This window comes from Schistocerca piceifrons, chromosome 4 (genome assembly GCF_021461385.2).
Source record: "Schistocerca piceifrons isolate TAMUIC-IGC-003096 chromosome 4, iqSchPice1.1, whole genome shotgun sequence".
Classification (NCBI taxonomy): domain Eukaryota; kingdom Metazoa; phylum Arthropoda; class Insecta; order Orthoptera; family Acrididae; genus Schistocerca; species Schistocerca piceifrons.
Genome location: NC_060141.1, coordinates 216,740,381 through 216,759,310, shown reverse-complemented (window position 1 = coordinate 216,759,310; position 18,930 = coordinate 216,740,381). Strand labels below are relative to the sequence as shown.

General features: G+C 42.2%; 1 protein-coding gene across 1 annotated transcript; it reads right to left on the bottom strand.

Annotated features, from left to right (window-relative positions):
* Positions 1-1,159: 1,159 nt before the first annotated feature.
* Positions 1,160-16,764, bottom strand: LOC124795402. The gene is made up of 3 exons (XM_047259417.1): positions 16,077-16,764; positions 4,522-4,644; positions 1,160-1,345 (listed from the first exon to the last, which is right to left on the bottom strand). The coding sequence occupies exons 1-2, from the start codon at positions 16,727-16,729 to the stop codon at positions 4,575-4,577; spliced, it is 723 nt and encodes a 240-aa protein (XP_047115373.1). The 5' UTR covers positions 16,730-16,764; the 3' UTR covers positions 1,160-1,345; positions 4,522-4,574.
* Between the last annotated feature and the right edge of the window lie 2,166 nt (positions 16,765-18,930).

Sequence of the window (18,930 nt, the reverse complement as noted above, 5' to 3'; positions counted from 1 at the left end):
AAACATTTCCATCTTATGTCATTCAGTATGCAGTACCTTCCATTCCTATACACCCCTTCATGTACATATAAAACTGTAAAAACTATCATTTATCTTGAAACGTCCCCTTAGCAAAATTATACATGACTCTGCTTAAACTGACACACAATATTTCTTAGCGTAACGCAGTCTAACTTTTAATAATCCCTACAAAAGAATGGCCCTGAGTAAAATTAACCTATACGTTTCACAGATCACTTACCTCACAAAAGTCTTCATTGCTCGAACTACTGGAATACAGCGAGCGCCACTACTGCCAGCTAAATAAAAGATTCAAACTACTGAAGGCACTAACTACTGATAGGCATACTTAGCAAATGAAAGATTTTGATAGAGAACTAACAATGTATTAACCTTAATAGTGTTCAAAAGTCATAATATATATACATAAATTCATGACATCCAGTCTTACAAATTTACTGTCTCTGATGGACACACGTCCAGATCAACCGCTCTCAAAACTCCGCCATCTCTTTCTCCACATCCGCCACTGCTGGCGGCTAATCTCCAACTGTGCAACGCTACGCACTGTTCACATCCAACTGCCCAACGCTACAATAGCAAATTCCAACAATGGAAACCAGCCACAGACTGCACACACCACAGCCAGTGATTTTCATACAGAGCGCTACGTGGCGTTACCAATAAAAAAATCTAAACAGCCTACTTACAATCTTACATTTCACAAACTACTTGTTTGAAAACTTAAATGGATTGTTTTATTGATGCCCTATAAAAAATAAATTCCTTTGCCATAGTCACGATATTTTCTCGTCCAGAACATATGTGGCTTCGTAATTTCTTCTCGTGTTAATCAATATCAGCACATATCATGAAATTTATTAGCTTTCTGGCAACAGTATCTTCAGAGACATAGCAACAGCACAGGTTCTTCTTGAAGGGAGGTAAAAGTTCTAACAAAATGTTCAAGGAAAGAACAGGAAACTGCTGTTTTGTGGAATGGAACTTGAAACCAATTCCTCCTTAATAGTATTTGGTGCACTGCGATATCTGCGTCCAACTTTCAAAGTAATTTATATGAGAATTCAATTGAATACTAATGACTGATGTATACAGAATAAGATTGCGGCCAGGCAAAATAAAGGTATTTTTGTTCCAGTTTTGTAGTTGAAATTTTTTATTGTTACCACACAAATACAAAATTTTGGTTTTCACATGAAGGCAATAAAACGAATTGCTCTTCAGATCATAGACTCAATTCCTCTCTTTATGGACTTCAGTATGACACCAAACTGGGAAAATGTCCAGACATATTGTGCGAATTGAGGATTTTCTCCGATGTTGCCTGTAAGGAAGAAAAATAAAGCTTTGAACTGTTTATAGGATTATTATGTTTATACAGAGTATCCCATTAGGAATGATCAATATTTTAGCACATAACAGGAACGATCATTCAAGCAAAAAGTTCCTGTAAACATGGGTTGTATAACGCTTGTCTTTGGAGCTATGACCACTTCTCTGCCTTCGATAATGTAAAAGAAATCTCTTCTGAGGCAAGCTCTTTGCTTTTCATATCTTGGCAGAGATAGTATGGAACAAACCAGAAAAATGCTTTAAGAACTAAGAGCTCTTGCTCATATTCGTTGCTGCGAAACACATCTCGTATACTGAACAAGTGCTCATAGCTCTTAAGGTATGTATTTTAGAACCATGTTTACTAGACTTCCTTGTTGCGAGTGATTGTTCCTGTCAGGTCCCTGAATACTGACAATTCCTCATGGTACAATATGATAGTGTTACAAATATACTACGAACTGTAGCACAGTAACTACGGACAATGAGGTGTCATTCCAATGAGTGAGAGACAAGTATTCAGTAGCACAGTTTTACATTTCAACAGGAAGTGCATTTCCTATGGCACGATTCTCTGGTCACAGTTGGGCATCCCTTGCAGCTAAAAGAGACATAGGCGTGCCAAAATTTGTTATTCTGTTGGGGAATTGGTGCGAGAGACATGTTCACCCTAAATCGTTCCGCAGAAACATGGATAGAGAGGGACCAGAGAATGTCCATGCTTGCTAAGGTCAACAAAGAGTTAAGGAATACGCTTTTGCGAACATATTAGAGGAGCTCTTCTCAGATCCCTGTAAAACCTTAAATCTTTCACAGACAACATACAGTCAAGCCTTGTCCAATACAGAGGGCTATTAACAAGGAGGCTAGATTGCAAGCCTGTCTCAATCCGTTCTCTACTACTGACGTCCTTCCATGTCCTTTGACTCTTACGACTGCCATCTTGTTGATGTACAAGTTGTAGATAATCTTTCGGTCCTTACGTTATATCACTCAAAAATTCGGAACTTTAGATTGTTCCAGCCGACACTGGCGAAATATTTTTCTAAAAGTATTACAAGAGTGTGCTTGTCCCATTTTCTCTAGCTCTGTGCTGCTGATTTTTAAAAAAATAATTAAACGTTCTAGCCTACTGGTAGTGCTGAGTCATCTCTGGCTCATCGTACAATAGAACGTTTCACGCTGCATGCGGCAGTACAAGGTGTCCATGTAGATTCTGCCTGGAGAGACTGACCTCCTCTAGTGTACCACAGGAAGATGTCATGCGAGAGTTCACTACGATAAGTACCACATGCTGTACACGGTATCTGTAATTTCAAAAGTCGACAGAACGCCACGAAAGTGCACTGGGCTGCATTTTCCTATATACAGTAACATATTCATACTAGGCTTTCCTACTGTTGTCTTGGACGCATTGTCACCGAGATAATTTAAAATTAGCTCGAATTACACTGAGCCCATCAAGATTTTAGGCAGAATTTCCTTGGTTGAAGTCGTGCGTGGTAGCCGCGTGGTCTAGGGCGCATTGCCACGGATCGCTCGACTCCCCCTGTCGGAGTTTCGAGTCCTCCCTCGGCAATGGTTGTGTGTTTTGTCCTTAGCGTAAGTTAGTTTAAGTAAGATTAAGTAGTGTATAAGTCTAGGGACCGATGACCTCAGCAGTTTGGTCCCATATGAACTTACCACCACCACTACTGCCTTGGTTGAAAAACAAACGCTCAGGCTTATAGTCCTCTCCACAGATTCCACAGACGGTAACCTCCTGTCTCAGTCCCATTTCACTGGGATATGGTGTAAACAGACAGCCCTATCTTAGAACAAGTGTGCTGTGTTGTGAACTTCATTCTCAAGACGGGTTTCAAGCGGCACTCCAAGCTAGTCTATCCTGTACGACCTCATTTATCTTTTCATGAGCCCTGCAGCCTACATCCATTTGAAATTGTTTACCGTGGTCTGCTATTTTTTCACACACATGCCTCCGTCCGTCACCAGATCGACGATTTTTTGATGTCTCAGGATCAATCCTATCAAGCAACCTCTTCTTTTAAAGTTGTGCCATAAATTTTATTTTTCTCCAATTAGTTCCCTTACCTCTGCATTACTTTTTCTACCTATCAATGTAATATCTGCTTTGATCTGTTACAGCGCATTTCTAAAGCCTCTATTCTGCTGTTCTCTGTACTGTTTATCGTTCACACTGTGTTATAATATAGAAAAGTATTTCAGGACAAGCTTCATAATACTGAATTTATATTAGCTGATAAACTACGAGAGCGTGCAGAAAATAAATGCCTCCGAATTTCTTATGTAAAACCTCTTAAAGCTTTTTTTTAAATAAAACATGCGTTATTAACATTCTACATGTTTATTCTTCATATCTCACTCTCTTGCTCTCTTATTTCTCAACATTGTCGTCTTGGCGAAGATCATATTTCTTCCAACGAGAGACGAGCTCACTGATACCGCCACTGTAGAATGTTTGACTTTGTTGACAGAGCCACCTCACGTCTGCGTGCACGGCTTCATCACTATCAAAGCGAAGTCATGGAAGGTCTCTAACGGATGAAAATTCGATGGGGCCAAGTCGGGACTGTAGGCAGGTGTCTCAAGGCTTGTGTGCCTAAGAAGAGTATGCTGCGTGTGTGGTCGAATTTTTCAAAATCGAAACTCGGTTACGGGAGGCAGTTGCTCACGCACCGCTACGTTATACGCTAGAATTCGGACCCCTCTAGTAGTTCAAATGGCTCTGAGCACTATGTGACTTAACATCTGAGGTCATCAGTCCCCTAGAACTTAGAACTACTTAAACCTAACTAACCTAAGGACATCACACACATCCATGCCCGAGGCAGGATTCGAACCTGAGACCGCAGCAGCAGCGCGGTTCCGGAGTGAAGCGCCTAGAACCGTTCGGCCACAGCGGCCGGCTTCCCATCTAGTGGCAGAAGGCTGTAAACCGTAGACGTGAAAAATAGCAATGTAGAATGCCAGTAACAATTATTTTATTTAAAATGCATTAAGAGCTTCCACGTAAAAATTCGGAGGTATTACTTTTCAGCACTCCCGAGCGCCTCCATTTTTCGGGACGCTGGCAAAAATAATCCCTCTATGTACGTTGTCACTAACTTTTGCAGTGCAAGCGCCTCTCGATAGAACACAGTAATTTACCTGTTGATGAGAAATCCTGGTTGGTCCCCGCGCATCTTGCGGAGTTGGTCCCTCTAGCCGCGTCCGCCGTTGAGCTTCCTCCTCTGAGTCTCTGCATGAATCCTGGCTGCAGCCGCCGCAGCGCTGCAAGGAGCAGAACTGCAGGTTACACTGATGCACCATCACCCTACCACTAACACATTATTCACAGAAAGGAATCAGGAAATTATTAACCGAATCAGTACTAGCAGTATGTTCACTTGAAGTAGAAAACACGATCCGGAAGAAACATATTTCTTCATTCAGTTTGTGAGGAGCCAATTTTCCGCTACCGAGCACCTTCACTAAGAAGAAAATATTCTGTAACGTAACAAGTTGCGAACACAAAAGTTTTTAAATAATATTCCAGTTCCATTACTGAATGTACTTTAAATTTCGGCAGTAAAAACATTTATTTTGCCACAATGCCTCGTTATCCCACGAAACAGATTAAAAAATGCCTATGCCTTGTTGACCAGACAAAACGTTGCAACGTAACTTCCTGTCTACCGTATGCTTAGTATTCTCTCGTGCAATAACATTAACAATACCAAATAAAATGCCAATTAATTTTCCAGTTAAAGATGACAACGTCGTATGATTTAAGGAAATAAATTATAAAGGAATTAAATGTGTCAGATAGGCAGACAGGGAGACTGACTATTCGCGACAGGTTATTGATCCCATAAACTAGACAGAGTGAATTTCTTGATGAATTTCCTCACAAGTCTAGAAAACACTAGACTAGTGTCTCTTCTACATCCTTCAAAAATACTCACTAGCCTACAGAAATACTCATAGCACAGATTTCACGATTCGTCAAACTGCGTGGTGTACGAGTCAATCTGAGGTTACGTAACTCGTCATGACCGGGAAGACAGCAGCAGCCACTAGCAATTTTTTTTTTAATCTCATGAGACTTAACTGCGAAGTTCATCAGTCCCTAAGCTTACACACTACTTAACCTAAAGTATCCTAAGTACAAACACACACACCCATGCCAGAGGGGGGGGGGGGGGGAGGGAGGGGGGGGGACCCGAACCTCCGCCGGGACCACTACACTAGTAAAATTATAAAATCGGCAGGACCTGTGAGGTGAGACAATGTGCAGTTGTCTCCGTAGAAGCGACAACAACGCAAGGAAAAGAGGAATAATTGGTGGTTTTTGAGAAAATGACTAAGTTCATTGTTATTACTATTATTCTGTAGTTACGCTGTTGTTTTACTGTTCAACAGTACTTGTATTTAATGAAATTTGATTCTTACATAACCGATGGGTTGAACACAAGTAAACTAAGGTTACAAAGGTTACACAGGTTCGCTAAATATTAAAGATATGCTTGTGTTTTACCGTTTTCAGCAAGTCATTACTTTCGGCAGATCCTGACAATTGTTCGTTAATGTGAAAAATGTGAAGTTGTACCGTTGTTCAGGGTTCACATTAACTGTAGGTCCTCTTGTAACTGACTCGGTAAGTTAGTTCAAAGGCTGTAAGAAGGCAACGGCATGCCACCTTCTGTACGACCGTGAATAGTACAGCTGTGTGCTGTTCAAACCAGTCTTTGCGTTGATGGTAATTGCTTTCCCTTTTTTTGTAAGAAAACAATATCGACATCTACGAACAGACATTTACCGCAATAAAAGTACATTTCATCGCAAACAATGGTAAACTGATATCTATTGATGCCAGTGGCTTAGTGAATCCGTTAATTGAACATTCTCGGAATAATTAACAATTCGGACGAAAAAAATACTTCCAATGGACAGTAAGGCACTCCTTACGAATACATTCCAGTTTAAAAGATCCTCGCTGTTCTATGCACATAAAGCTGACTTATGTCAGAAAATGAGTCCAAGCTTCCGAAATAGCTTGCCGACCATTTTCTTCCGCAGTGAAGTCAGTGCTGGTGCGGTGCTGATTACGAATGCATGTGGTCATTGATTCTGAAATATCAAGTAGGCAACAGAATCAGTTTTACATTCCTGACATGGTCAGTCTGGGGCGACCTGCACTGTGCGATAATTGAAGAAAACTTCACAAAAACAGCAAATTATTTAGATGACAGCTTCCTACAGAGTTACGCTGTCATAGATCCGATGACGACAATATAGCTCTGTCGAAACAGGTCATTCAGTAAAATGATTTTCAGCGATCTGGGATTGCGAAGTTTTCTTCAGTTATTGCCATCATTTTTATCATGGCGCAGGAGCGATTTGAATGTAGAAATGCCGGATCAATCTTAGTAACTGCCACCTACAAATAAGATGGAAGCTATGGCCGAAATATGTATTGAGAATCAAACACATGTTACTAAAATATCAAGAATCTTATATACAACATGAATCAACAGTTCTACGCAGATATAAGCACTAGGAGAAGAGGGTAACATTCAATATGTAAAGGAAACAAGAGAGAACATTCACAATGAAATACCAAGGGAGATGTTCTCGATTTAAAGAGTTGTTTGAAACAGATGAAGTCTTTCTCGTCTACTCGTTATCCTAGACTTGGTAGAAGCGGTGAGGCAAATCAAAGACAAAAAGAAATTCAGAACTTGGCTTAAAATCCAGTGTGGAAAGATATCAGTATTGAAATTCAAGTTGGTATTGGTATCCTTGGTGACAGTAAGGCGACAAGAAGATGAGGCGGCAAGAACAGATATTTCAGGAAATTGTATTGATAACCCTATGTGTGTCGCATGTGTAAATTATCAGAAGATTACACTGTGTCTGTTTTTATTAGGGATCGTGATATTTCAATTCGTCGGCTATATGACTTTCGTTAACAGCATTTAAGTATAGTACATCGAGAACGTATAGAAGTAAGAGTTAAGAATTTAATACATAAAAACTCACTGATTCTGTCAGTAACCGACAAGCGATATCTACTTTTCTTTTTTAGCGCTCTTGTCCGCACTTCAGTTGGAGCCTGTTGACCTTGGCCACTAAGTCAATATCGCACTCGATCCGCGCCGTACAGGCAAACTCTTCGACATCCAATAGATGCCGCATACCTGCAAATGGGGGCTAGAGCAGCAGCGGAGCGGCAATCAGCTGAATAGATGTCAAATTCTTTCTACAGGTACATTTCTTAAGTAGAGTACTTGCCCGCGAAAGGTCCGGCACACAAAAATGGTTCAAATGGCTCTGAGCACTATGGAACTTAACTGCTGTGTTCATCACTCCTCTAGAACTTAGAACTACTTAAACCTAACTAACCTAAAGACATCACACACATCCATGCCCGAGGCAGGATTCGAACCTGCGACCGTAGCAGTCGCGCGGTTCCAGACTGTAGCGCCTAGAACCGCTCGGCCACTCCGGCCGGCGTCCGGCACACATTTTTAATCTCCTTGGAAGTTTCATATCAGCGCACACTCCGCTGCAGAGGAGTGAAAATTTCGTTCTTGAAACCTTTCTTAAGTGTCTAACAGTGGTGTGCGAGTGGCCCCGAGGTTGTTGCTGAACTCGGAGGAGGGGGGCGGGGGGGGGTTTCTTAGAGGAGCTCTTTCCAATATTATTTACGCATACTTCAGTGCTGCAACCTAACCCCCCTCCCTCCCCCCTCCCATTATCATGTCACAGGGTAAAGCAGAAATTGATGATTGAAAAAGCAGATACACTCATTGCTGCTTAAGATCACATTCAAATTTTGTCGAATAGTTTTGTATGGTCCGTAGTGGCTGCACCGTGTATCTCAGAGCAGGAACTGAGTACGTGCTACACTCCAAAGCTGTCAGATCGCTTTCAAGCGTTTGCAGCCCCACGATGTCCTTAGCGGAAGGATGAATCGTCCGAGGGCTGTCAGCAGTGTCGAACGTTGTCAAGAACATCATCATGTTGCTCATCACACAAAGAACTGCCGTTTTATACCACGGAATGTGTGTGAATCAACGCCCCAAGAGAAAGGATGGTTTCATGACCGCCCTTTGCGCAACCTCCTAACGTCTTTCAAGTCGGGTTAGTGTGGAGGAGTGTCTGATGTGTTTTTCTCTGTCACCCATAAGAATACCGTGCGATTTCGATGCTGGGTGTGGTACCAGTACTATTTACCCTTCACTACAACCCGCATCCCTCCATCCTGATTTAGGTTTTCTGTGATTTCCCTAAACTGCTTTAGCCAAATCTCGGTCTGGTTCGTTTGAAAGGGCACGGCCGACTTCCTTCCCCAATCCGATGGGACCGATAACCTCGCCGTTTGGTCCCCTCCCCAGATCAACCAACCAACCAAACTTTCACTACTTGTTCGTGATATTAAGGACGTTTATAGTTCCTGTTTACACAAAAACAAGTAATCTAGCGATCTATTGACACAAGACTTTAAAACTGAATGGGAATGACAGAGAGAGGGATGAGAATTCTTAGTACCTATTATGAAATTGCATAATCGACAGGTAGCGCAAATTTTCTATGGAGCGACATTACAATATCATGTAGAAAAAGTTTACAGGTTTAGTCGACAGTGAAAGAGGAAAGATTACAACAATCAACAGTCGGAATTCATTGCTCCGTAAATGAAGAAGCACTTTCGCTAAATTTACAGTCTTTGAGTACGTGAAGAAATAGTCACTACGAATAGTAAAATTTTTGAAGTCGCATACATGATGGAAGTGAAGGTAGGTATGGACACTCTATATATAACTGTATGTACGTTTGTTAAGTCAAGGAGAGTAATTGGAATGATTTTTCGATTAAGAATTTATGAAGAACAAAGGAATGGAAAAATACAACGTCCAGAATGGGCTGCAGACCTCTCGTTGTATGTGGACTTGACTGCGCACTGTCCACAATAAGACACTGCAAAGTGAGAAACAACTTATTTCTGATTTGATTAGGATACAAGGGACAAATTCTGACTAATTCATACCACTTCCCTAAGGTCACTGGTGTTAAAGAAAACGTGAGATTAGAAGAATTAATTGTGGCCTTGAAAGAATTACATGGACAGTTTTCCGAACAATTTGAAGACAACGGCAATCTTACATCTGTTTTGGATCTGCGTTTGAGACTGTTTGCCTTTTCAGCTGAAAGCGCTCTTGCGCATGTGCTCAGGTAATTGATTGATCTGTAATATAATTTTCGTTTTAAAGACAAATCCTTTAATGTTAAAACGGTGCAGGACTTTTACGTCGTTTTCCTCAGGTAGAGTTTCGACGTCTCCATAATGAGGTTTCAAAGGTACTATAATATTTCGACCAACGTATGAGTGTGAAAAACCTTTTTTCGATTACGAAACTAAATAAGTCACTGTTACATGGAAGTCTGATTGCGAAAACTGTATAATTTTCAGCGCCTGTCCACACGCTGACGGTCCCTACCTGATAAAAATTATATATCGTATTCATTGCGCAAAAAATAATGAAATACGGTTCATAGTTTGTTTTGTTTGTGGCACATGTTGTTGAGGAATGTGAAATATTGTAAGTAGGCTGTTTAGGTTTTTATGTCGGTAGCGCCACGTAGCGCTCTGTAAGAAAATCACTGACTTGTGTTGTGTGCAGTCTGTGGCTGGTTGGCATTGTTGGAATATTTGCTATTGTAGTGTTTGGCAGATGTCAACAGGGCATAGCGTTGCGCAGTTGGAGGTGAGCCGCCAGCAGTGGAGGACGTGTTGAGAGAGATGCCAGAGTTTTGAGAGGTTGCTATAAGCCGACGACATGGACGTGTGTCCGCCAGAAAAAGGAAATTTTATAAAAAAAGAGAAAAATATTGTGTGTCAGTTTTGTGATGATCAGAATTAGTAAAGAGAGAAATGTCTGAGTACGTTCAGTTTTACTCAGCTGTGTTTGTATCAAATAACATAGAAGTTTACCAGCACAGTAAATCATAATTTTTCTAATGGGACGTTTCAATATAAAACCAAGCCCGTGAGCAGTGAGACTGCACTGCCTTTTAAATGTGGTGCATTCGCAGGTTCCTCCTCCACCCCCTTCTCACCCACAAATGGTTCAAATGGCTCTGAGCACTACGCGACTTAATTTCTGTGGTCATGAGTCCCCTAGAACTTAGAACAAATTAAACCTAACTAACCTAAAGACATCACACACATCCATGCCCGAGGCAGGATTCGAACCTGCGACCGTAGCGGTCGCTCGGTTCCAGACTGTAGCGCCTAGAACCGCACGGCCACTCCGGCCGGCGCTCACCCACAGACAGCTTAATGTGGAGGTGGGAGAAATGGGTAGCGAGGTTGAGCGCCACGACACTCGTGTTCGGGCATGCCTAACTGTCCGAATTCTTGTCCACCTCTGTTCTAATGTTTTCAACACATGCAAAATATTTATCAGGCAGCGTCAGCGGCGATGTGATCCTGTACAGGAAAACATCAGCATTGGACCATTGTAAACAGATGCAGAAAGATATGTACATAATATCCACCTAAGATAATGAATGGTACGTCTTCTTAAATGTGGATAAATGTAAGATAATGCCCAAAATAAGGAGGTACCGTATACCAGTACCCCACTACAAGATTAGTGGGTAACGTCTCGAGTATAACTCATGGTAGAAAAATTTGGAGGCCATTCTAATCAGCGCTACGGAATGAGACCGTCACATAAAACTATTACTCACGAAGATGAATACAGGACTTTTGGATGGTTCTGGGAAAATAAAATGCATCTGTGAGGTCAATCACATACAAGACAGCAGAGTTTTTTTACAGTGTTGGGAGATGTGATCAAGTCGCCATAACAGCAGATAATGATTTCAGAGATGCCATGCTGGGATCACAATTGGTCTGTATAGAACAAGTGACAGTGTAACGTAAATGCTTGGTGAACTTAAATCAGAATACTTAGTAGGAATACGAAGTAGTTCTAGTAAAATCCTATTGCGTAAATTTGGTTAACGCGAGTCCGAAGAATATTGTGCACCAGTTACGGCGTCAACATCGTACATCACGCGCTGTGTTTATGTGAATTAGGTAAAAGAGATTAGTGTACATGCGGAAACATGTGGACAGACATTTTAGACTCGCTGAGTACGCTAATGAAATTGAAAAGAAAATGGATATTAATGGTACTTACACCCTCCGCTGTACAGCTTAAACTGGCCTATGGAATATCTGTACAGATGTATAAATACTAAACTATGTGTACTATTTATTAAATGATCCTCGCATAGAGATTAAAATATAAACAAAGTGGTTTTGTGTAAGTGGTAGCCAGAACTGAAGAGAGTTGCTCCTGAAAGAAATTCGTTGTGTGTCAAGTAAAATCAGTGAGAAGTTTTTCCAGTACATCTACATCTGCATACATATTGCGCAAGCCACCGTACGGTGCATGGTGGAGGGTACAGTGTACCACTACAAGTCTTTTGCTTTCCTGCCCCATTTGCAAATAGAGCTATGGGGCAACGACTGCCTATATGCCTAACTTCTTTTATGTTATCTTCGTGGTCCTTACGCGAAATATACTGTACGTTGACGGCAGTACAATCTTTCTGAAGTCAATTTCAAATGCCAGTTCTCTAAATTAACTCAGTACTGTTCCTCGTAAAGAACATCGTCTGCCATCAAGGAATTCCCATTGAGTTCCCGAAGCATCTCCGTAGCTCTTCCATGTTTATTCAGACCTACCAGTAACAGACATGGCAGCCCGCCTCTAAATGACTTGAATGTCTTCCTTTAATCTTACCCGGTGGGGAACCCAATCAACCGAGCGGTACTCAAGAATAGGTCGCACATGCGGTCACTTTTACAGATGAACCACACTTTTCCAAAATTCTCCCAATAAACCGAAGAAGACCATTCGCCTTCACAACCACAATCCTGACACGCCTGTGCATTTCTTATCGCTTTGCAATCGTACGCCTAGATTTTTAATCGACGTGACTGTGTAAAGCGACACACTACTAATACTGTATCAGTGTATTACGAGTTTGGTTTCCTACTTATCTGCACTGACGCACACGTTTCCACATTTAGGGCGTGCTGCTATTCATCACACGAACTAGTAATTTCCCCTTAGTCACCTTGCATCTTCCACAATCACTGAACAGTCGGCACCTTGCAGTACACCACAGGATCATCAGCAAACAGCCGTAGAGTGCTGCTCACCCTGTCCGCCAGACGATTTATGTGTATATACAATAAATGCCATCCTGTCACACTTCCCTGGGGCACTCATGACGATAGCCTTGTCTCCGATGAACACTCACCATCGAGGACAACGTGCTGGGTTCTGTCACTTAAGAAATCTGCAAACCACTCACATATCGGGAAAACTATTTCGTATGCTCGTACCTTCGTTAACAGTCCACTGTGGGACACAGTGTCAAATGCTTTTCGGAAATCTGGGAATATGAACTTGGCTATTGCCCTTCATCCGTAGTTCGTAGGAAATCAAATGAGAAAAGGGCTAGCTCAGTTTCGCACTAGATGCTTTCTACAGCCATGCTGATTCGTAGACACAAGTTTTCCCGTCTGAAGAAAATTTATTATATTGGAAGTGAGAAAATCTTGCAATCCATGTTAACGTTCTTGGACTGTAATTTTTCTGGCCCATTAGTTTACCCTTGAAATGAAGAAGATAGATATAGATGATGGACACATTAATTAATAAAGAAAATGTACGGAGGACACAATTGTAGAACTAGAACACCAACGGGGAACTCTGAATACTTCGAAACAAGACAAGGACTTAAGCAAGGAAGTACTTTGTCTGCTGCATTTTTTAATGTTTTGATGAAGGGAATGAATAGGGCAGTTAAAGATATAGTAAAAGAAAAAGACAAAAAGATCATTTGTGCAGATGATATGGTAAAATGGGGTGATAAAGAGGTAAAGAGGTAGATGTACAGTTACAACTTGATGCGTGGAGGGAGATAAAGAAAAGGCATGGACTAAAAATAAACAAAGATAAGAGTGAAGGAATGGTGTTTGGAAGAGAGCAAGAGATCAACGGAAATATTACCTGGAATGGAGACCCCCTCAAAGTGGTAGAAAGTTTCACTTATTTAGGGAGTGAAATATCTAGGGATGGAAGAATAACTAACGAAATTAATGGGAGGTTACAGAAGGGAGGCAATTTCTACCAAACAATAAAACACCTGATTTGGAATAAGGAAGTTTCAGAAAGAGCAAAACTCCTGATGTATAAGAATTATTACTTCCCTATTGTGACCTACGGTGGAGAAACATGGACAATGACAGAAAGGGACTGGAGCACACTGCAAGCAGGGAAAATGAAATTTCTCAGAGCAGTTAAGGGAAAAGCAAGAATGGACAGAGTAAGGAATGTAAAGATTAGAAAGGACCTTAAACAAGAAAGTATGAGAGAAGAAATTGAAAAAAAAGATATTAAAATGGTATGTGCCTGTTAAGAGGATGCATGGGCAGAGACTCCCCACAATTATGGAAGAACTAAAGATGGATGGGAAAAGACCTAGAGGGCGCCCAAGAACACGGTGGAAAATGGGAGTGAGAATATCTCTGGAAAGGAGAGGAGTGACCTGGCAGGAAGTGGACGATGAAAAGTGATGGGAGGACAGAGCCACATGGAGAGGACTCGTCAGGACCCAGACCGGGCTGTAGTTGGAGCGGGATCCAGATATAGAGAGATAGTTTACCCTTCTTACATACAGGAGTCACCTGCAATTTTTCCAGTCTCTTAGGAATATGCGCTGGGCAAGAGATCGCAATAAATGCAGGCTAAGTAGGAGGGCAATGCCGCAGAGTGCTTCTCATTCATCAAGGAAGGCGGTCCGTTCGAGTAATGACCCGTTTTAGACACAGTGACTTTTCAGCACGCTGACAATGGAGCAGAGCTAGTTCCAACTGGGAATACTTGACATCGGGATAGGGACTTCCCTTTACAGAATTTGCCTTAAAACCTAGATAAACCGCCTCAAAACGTCGGTATCAACTGGGTAGTGGGAGTTATTTTTATTTTTAATGTAATTCTGGGACAGTAAGTCTTAACCTAATTTTTTTAAAAGCCTAGTCTGTATAAGACAGTACTTTTTTAGGTGTCTAACGAGGGAAGAGGTTGACTTTATTGAGCTGTACAGTGTTCCTATGGATCTGCCTTCCACACTATCAACCGACAGATTTCTGTATTCGCATTTCGGCTCCATGCCGTAAATTCCTCTCGAAATCCATGCGATAAAATAATAGAAAGTCTTTCGTATGAATATGTAACTTAAGTATCAATATTACGAAAAGGAAAGTTGCTACTCACCATATAGCGCAGATAGGCACAACAAAGATTGTCATAAATAAAGTTTTCGGCCAGTAAGGCCTTCGTCAAGAAAGACTACACACACACACACAAACACACACACACACACACACACACACACACACACACACACACACTCGCAAACGCAACTCGCACACAAGACTGCAGTCTCAGGCAACTGGTGCCACACCAGCGTTTTGCAGTTGCTTTGTAGATACCTCTTCCGCCAGTTAAGTCGTTCCAGAGGATTCCTCTGCCCCCTAACTACCGTTGGTTTCTTCGCAGTTAGCGATAGGAAATGAAAATGAAAGATACCGTCGGGCTTCGATATCTAATAACGTTGGGGTAGGAGAAAAAAGAGAGTTGTCAAGGGAGGCAGATAGAAAACAGAGATCTGACACTGGTAAGTGGAAGAAATGTCAGAATGATCTTTGTGGTTACCACCCACATGCTCACAAGAAGGAAGTCCCCTATGGGGACTGAACCTTGTCTGGAATCTCAACAAGCTACAATCCGAATATATCCATAAATAAAGTTAAAACCACAGCGCTTTCAGATATTCACCCAGTACGAACAAAACTAGTTCAAAAATGTTCAAATGTGTGTGAAATCTTATGGGACTTAACTGCTAAGGTCATCGGTCCCTAAGCATACACACTACTTAACCTAAATTATCCTAAGGACAAACACTCACACCCATGCCCGAGAGAAGACTCGAACCTCCGCCGAGACCGCTCGGCTAATCCCGCGCAGCAACAAAACTAGTCCTCGATAATAAATCGATAGGGCAGGTAAAACATTTCGAGTGTTTAGGATGCATCATATCATACGAAAAAGATACGAATACACAGAAAATCAATTAATACTAACCAGCGTATTTGTGGCAGAACAACAAGAACACCAAAGGGTAAATCAAGGAAAGAGACAAAACTGAAATTTTATGAAGTCATGGTCGTTTCTACTTTATTATATGGGGCGGAGAGTAGGACTCTGAGAACGAAAGATTTAAGGTAACCAGATGCATCAGGAATGAGATTTTTAAACTCTGTGAAAAACTACGCTAGTGTTGACAGAAATAGAAACGAAATAGTTAGGGAAGAGTCACGGAACTAACCAATAGCCCAGAAGGCAATCCAATACAAATAAAAATGGAAAAACCCCGTAGTTCGTATATAGCCACAAAGACTCCTAAACCGGCAATACACCATAAGCCACCGGGAAAGAGAAATGTGGGAGTACTAAGGATGAGATGGTGGGACCGGAAAAGACTCTAGGCCTACAGGAGTAGCAGTATGAGAAGAAGTTTCGACCGACTGACGGACTGACGTTCTCACGTCAAAAGAAAATCAGTCTGACCTGTCTTGCCTTCTGGCCGCCTCCTGAGCGCTGGACAGCTGTGGGGACCTGCCGTAGCGGCTGCGGCTGCGGCCGAGCCCGCGGCTCCTGGACAGCGGCGGCAGGTCGTACCAGGCGCGCAGCAGCAGCGCGCCGCCCGGCAGGCGCTTGTAGCCCTCGAGCAGCTGCAGCTTGCCCGCGTCTGCGCGCGAGTCGGCTTCGGCCACCATGCGGCACCTCCTCCTCACGCTGTCCCGCAGGATTACGAACTCGGCACCCTGCGGCTCCTCCAGGTCGCCGGAGCTGGGGTCGCACTGCAGCTTGCGGTTCGGCCTCACGATCTCCGGGTACATGGACACCAGCCGGCGGAAGCGGTACGCGTCCGTGGTGCCGCGGTAGTCGCGCATGTTGTACGTGATGAACTTGCACGTGTAGTTTAGGCCCAGCAGCCTGTCCAGCTGGAAGAAGACGCCTCTGCTTCCGGAGGGCGGTTGTTCGCCTTCGAAGCAGCCGATCTCCGTCGTCTTGGGGAAGTAGATCAGGAGCTGCGGCTGCGGCTGTGGTTGCATTTCGGACTCGAGACCTCGGACGTCGTGGTCGGAGGGCACGTAGGCCGCCGCCGGGACGACTACGGCGGCACCGACAGCCAGCAGGAGGTACGACACGGCGGACATCTCAGGAAGTGAGCGAGCGCGCCGCAGCCGCGATCTCCTTTATTGAGTCAGAGCAGGAGGAAGTGCGTCGCTGCGCCGCCGACCGGTCGCGGTGGTTACCCGCCAGTTTCTCTCTGTTCCACTACTGTGCCGTGCCCAGGTCACTGACCAGCAGTGGTTGGTCCTGTTTGCTACTACTCACGTCTGGGGTTCCCCTCAAAACTGCGGTACACATACGGCTTCCAGGTGGTTTGTAACGAGTAATCACATTTTCACTGGCCGAGCGAAGATTATCGCTGCAAAGCGAAGTGCTTCGTGCCATGTCAGAATAATTAAGGGTTTTATATACAAAAGTGTGAAAGTTATTAGACACAAGATTATTTAAAAAAAAATGAGAACATTTAACAGTTTAGAAGTATTTATTCGCCAAATTAAAATACATTAGTACTTCATCAGGTTACCCTACATTCAGAGGCTGCTGCACGCAGCGACCGTTATTTTGATTTGTAAATAACACATTTCAACTATCAGTCATACTTTGGCATTTTTATTGGCAGATCTAGATTTCAGCTAGCAACTAGCCATCCTCAATGCTAAGAATACAACAGGTGCATAGTTAGACGATGTCATAAAAAAGTTGCAATTAATGGCTTAACTCATATGGTTTCTGCCGGCCGTGCGGTTCTAGGCACTTCAGTCCGGAACCGCGTGACTGCTACGGTCGCAGGTCGAATCCTGCCTCGGCCATGGATGTATGTGATGTCCTTAGATTAGTTAGGTTTAAGTAGTTCTAAGTTCTAGGGGACTGATGACCTCAGATGTGTCCCATAGTGCCCAGAGCCATTTGAACCATTTGATTTATATGGTTTCTATATTACATACTACTATCCTTTTTTGGTCAATGCATGTAACGCCTGTTCGTCTGCCTTTGTACACAGTTCATGGAATACTAATTTTTGCGGGAGGCGGGCCGTGTGGAGAACACATCGTTGGTTATATGGCGCCATCTATGTGAGCTACATATTCACCACTTCAGGTGTAATTACGTGAAATGGAATATAAGCAAAATTCTTAAATCGTCCGACATATTCCATCTTTATCGCCAAGTAATAAAATTTCGATGTTCACTCCTTGTGAGTCCGTTATTATTATTAAAACATTTAATTTACATCATGTGGGTAAAACATTTTAATTTTTTTAAAAATTATTTTTTAAATTTATAAAAACACTGGAGGACACTTGCTGCATACATCTATTGGTTGATATGGCTTAGATACATTTATTTTTATATTATATCTCCCTTTATTAAAACATAATAAGTATATTGTTCGTCATATATTTCATAGATGGCGCCAAACATCAGTCAGATGCATATATCTATAGCAGAATAGCCAAATTGCAATAACCATGCATCTGACTCATGTTTGACGCCATCTATGAACTGTTTAGTAAAAATGACGAACAATATACTTATTATGTTTTAATAAACGGAGATACAATATAAAAATAAATATATCTAAGTCATATCAACCAATAGATGTATGCCCGCATCTCGTGGTCGTGCGGTAGCGTTCTCGCTTCCCACGCCCGGGTTCCCGGGTTCGATTCCCGGCGGGGTCAGGGATTTTCTCTGCCTCGTGATGGCTGGGTGTTGTGTGCTGTCCTTAGGTTTAAGTAGTTCTAAGTTCTAGGGGACTTATGACCACAGCAGTTGAGTCCCATAGTGCTCAGAGCCAATAGATGTATACAGCACGTGTCCTCCAGAGTCTTTATAGATTTAAAAAATCTTTTTAAAAAAATTTAAAAAGTTTTACCCATCTGATGTAATTTAGATATTTTAATAATGATAATACCTGACTCACAAGCAGTGAACATGGGAATTTTGTTACTTGACAATAAAGATGGAATACGTCGGACGACAATGTAAGAATTTTACTTATGTTCCATTTCATGTAATTAAATTTGAAGTGGTTTACTTCCATTGAGGTTTATATGTAGTTCGCATAGATGGCGCCATATAACCAACCGATGTGTTCTTCACACAGCCCACCTTCCGCAAAAATTAGTATTCCATGAACTGTGTACAAAGCCAGACCAACAGGCACTACATGCGTTGACCAAAAAAGGATAGTACTATGTAATATACAAACCATATGAGTTAAGCCATTAATTGCAACTTTTTTATGACGTCATCTAACTATGTATCTGTTGTATTCTTAGCG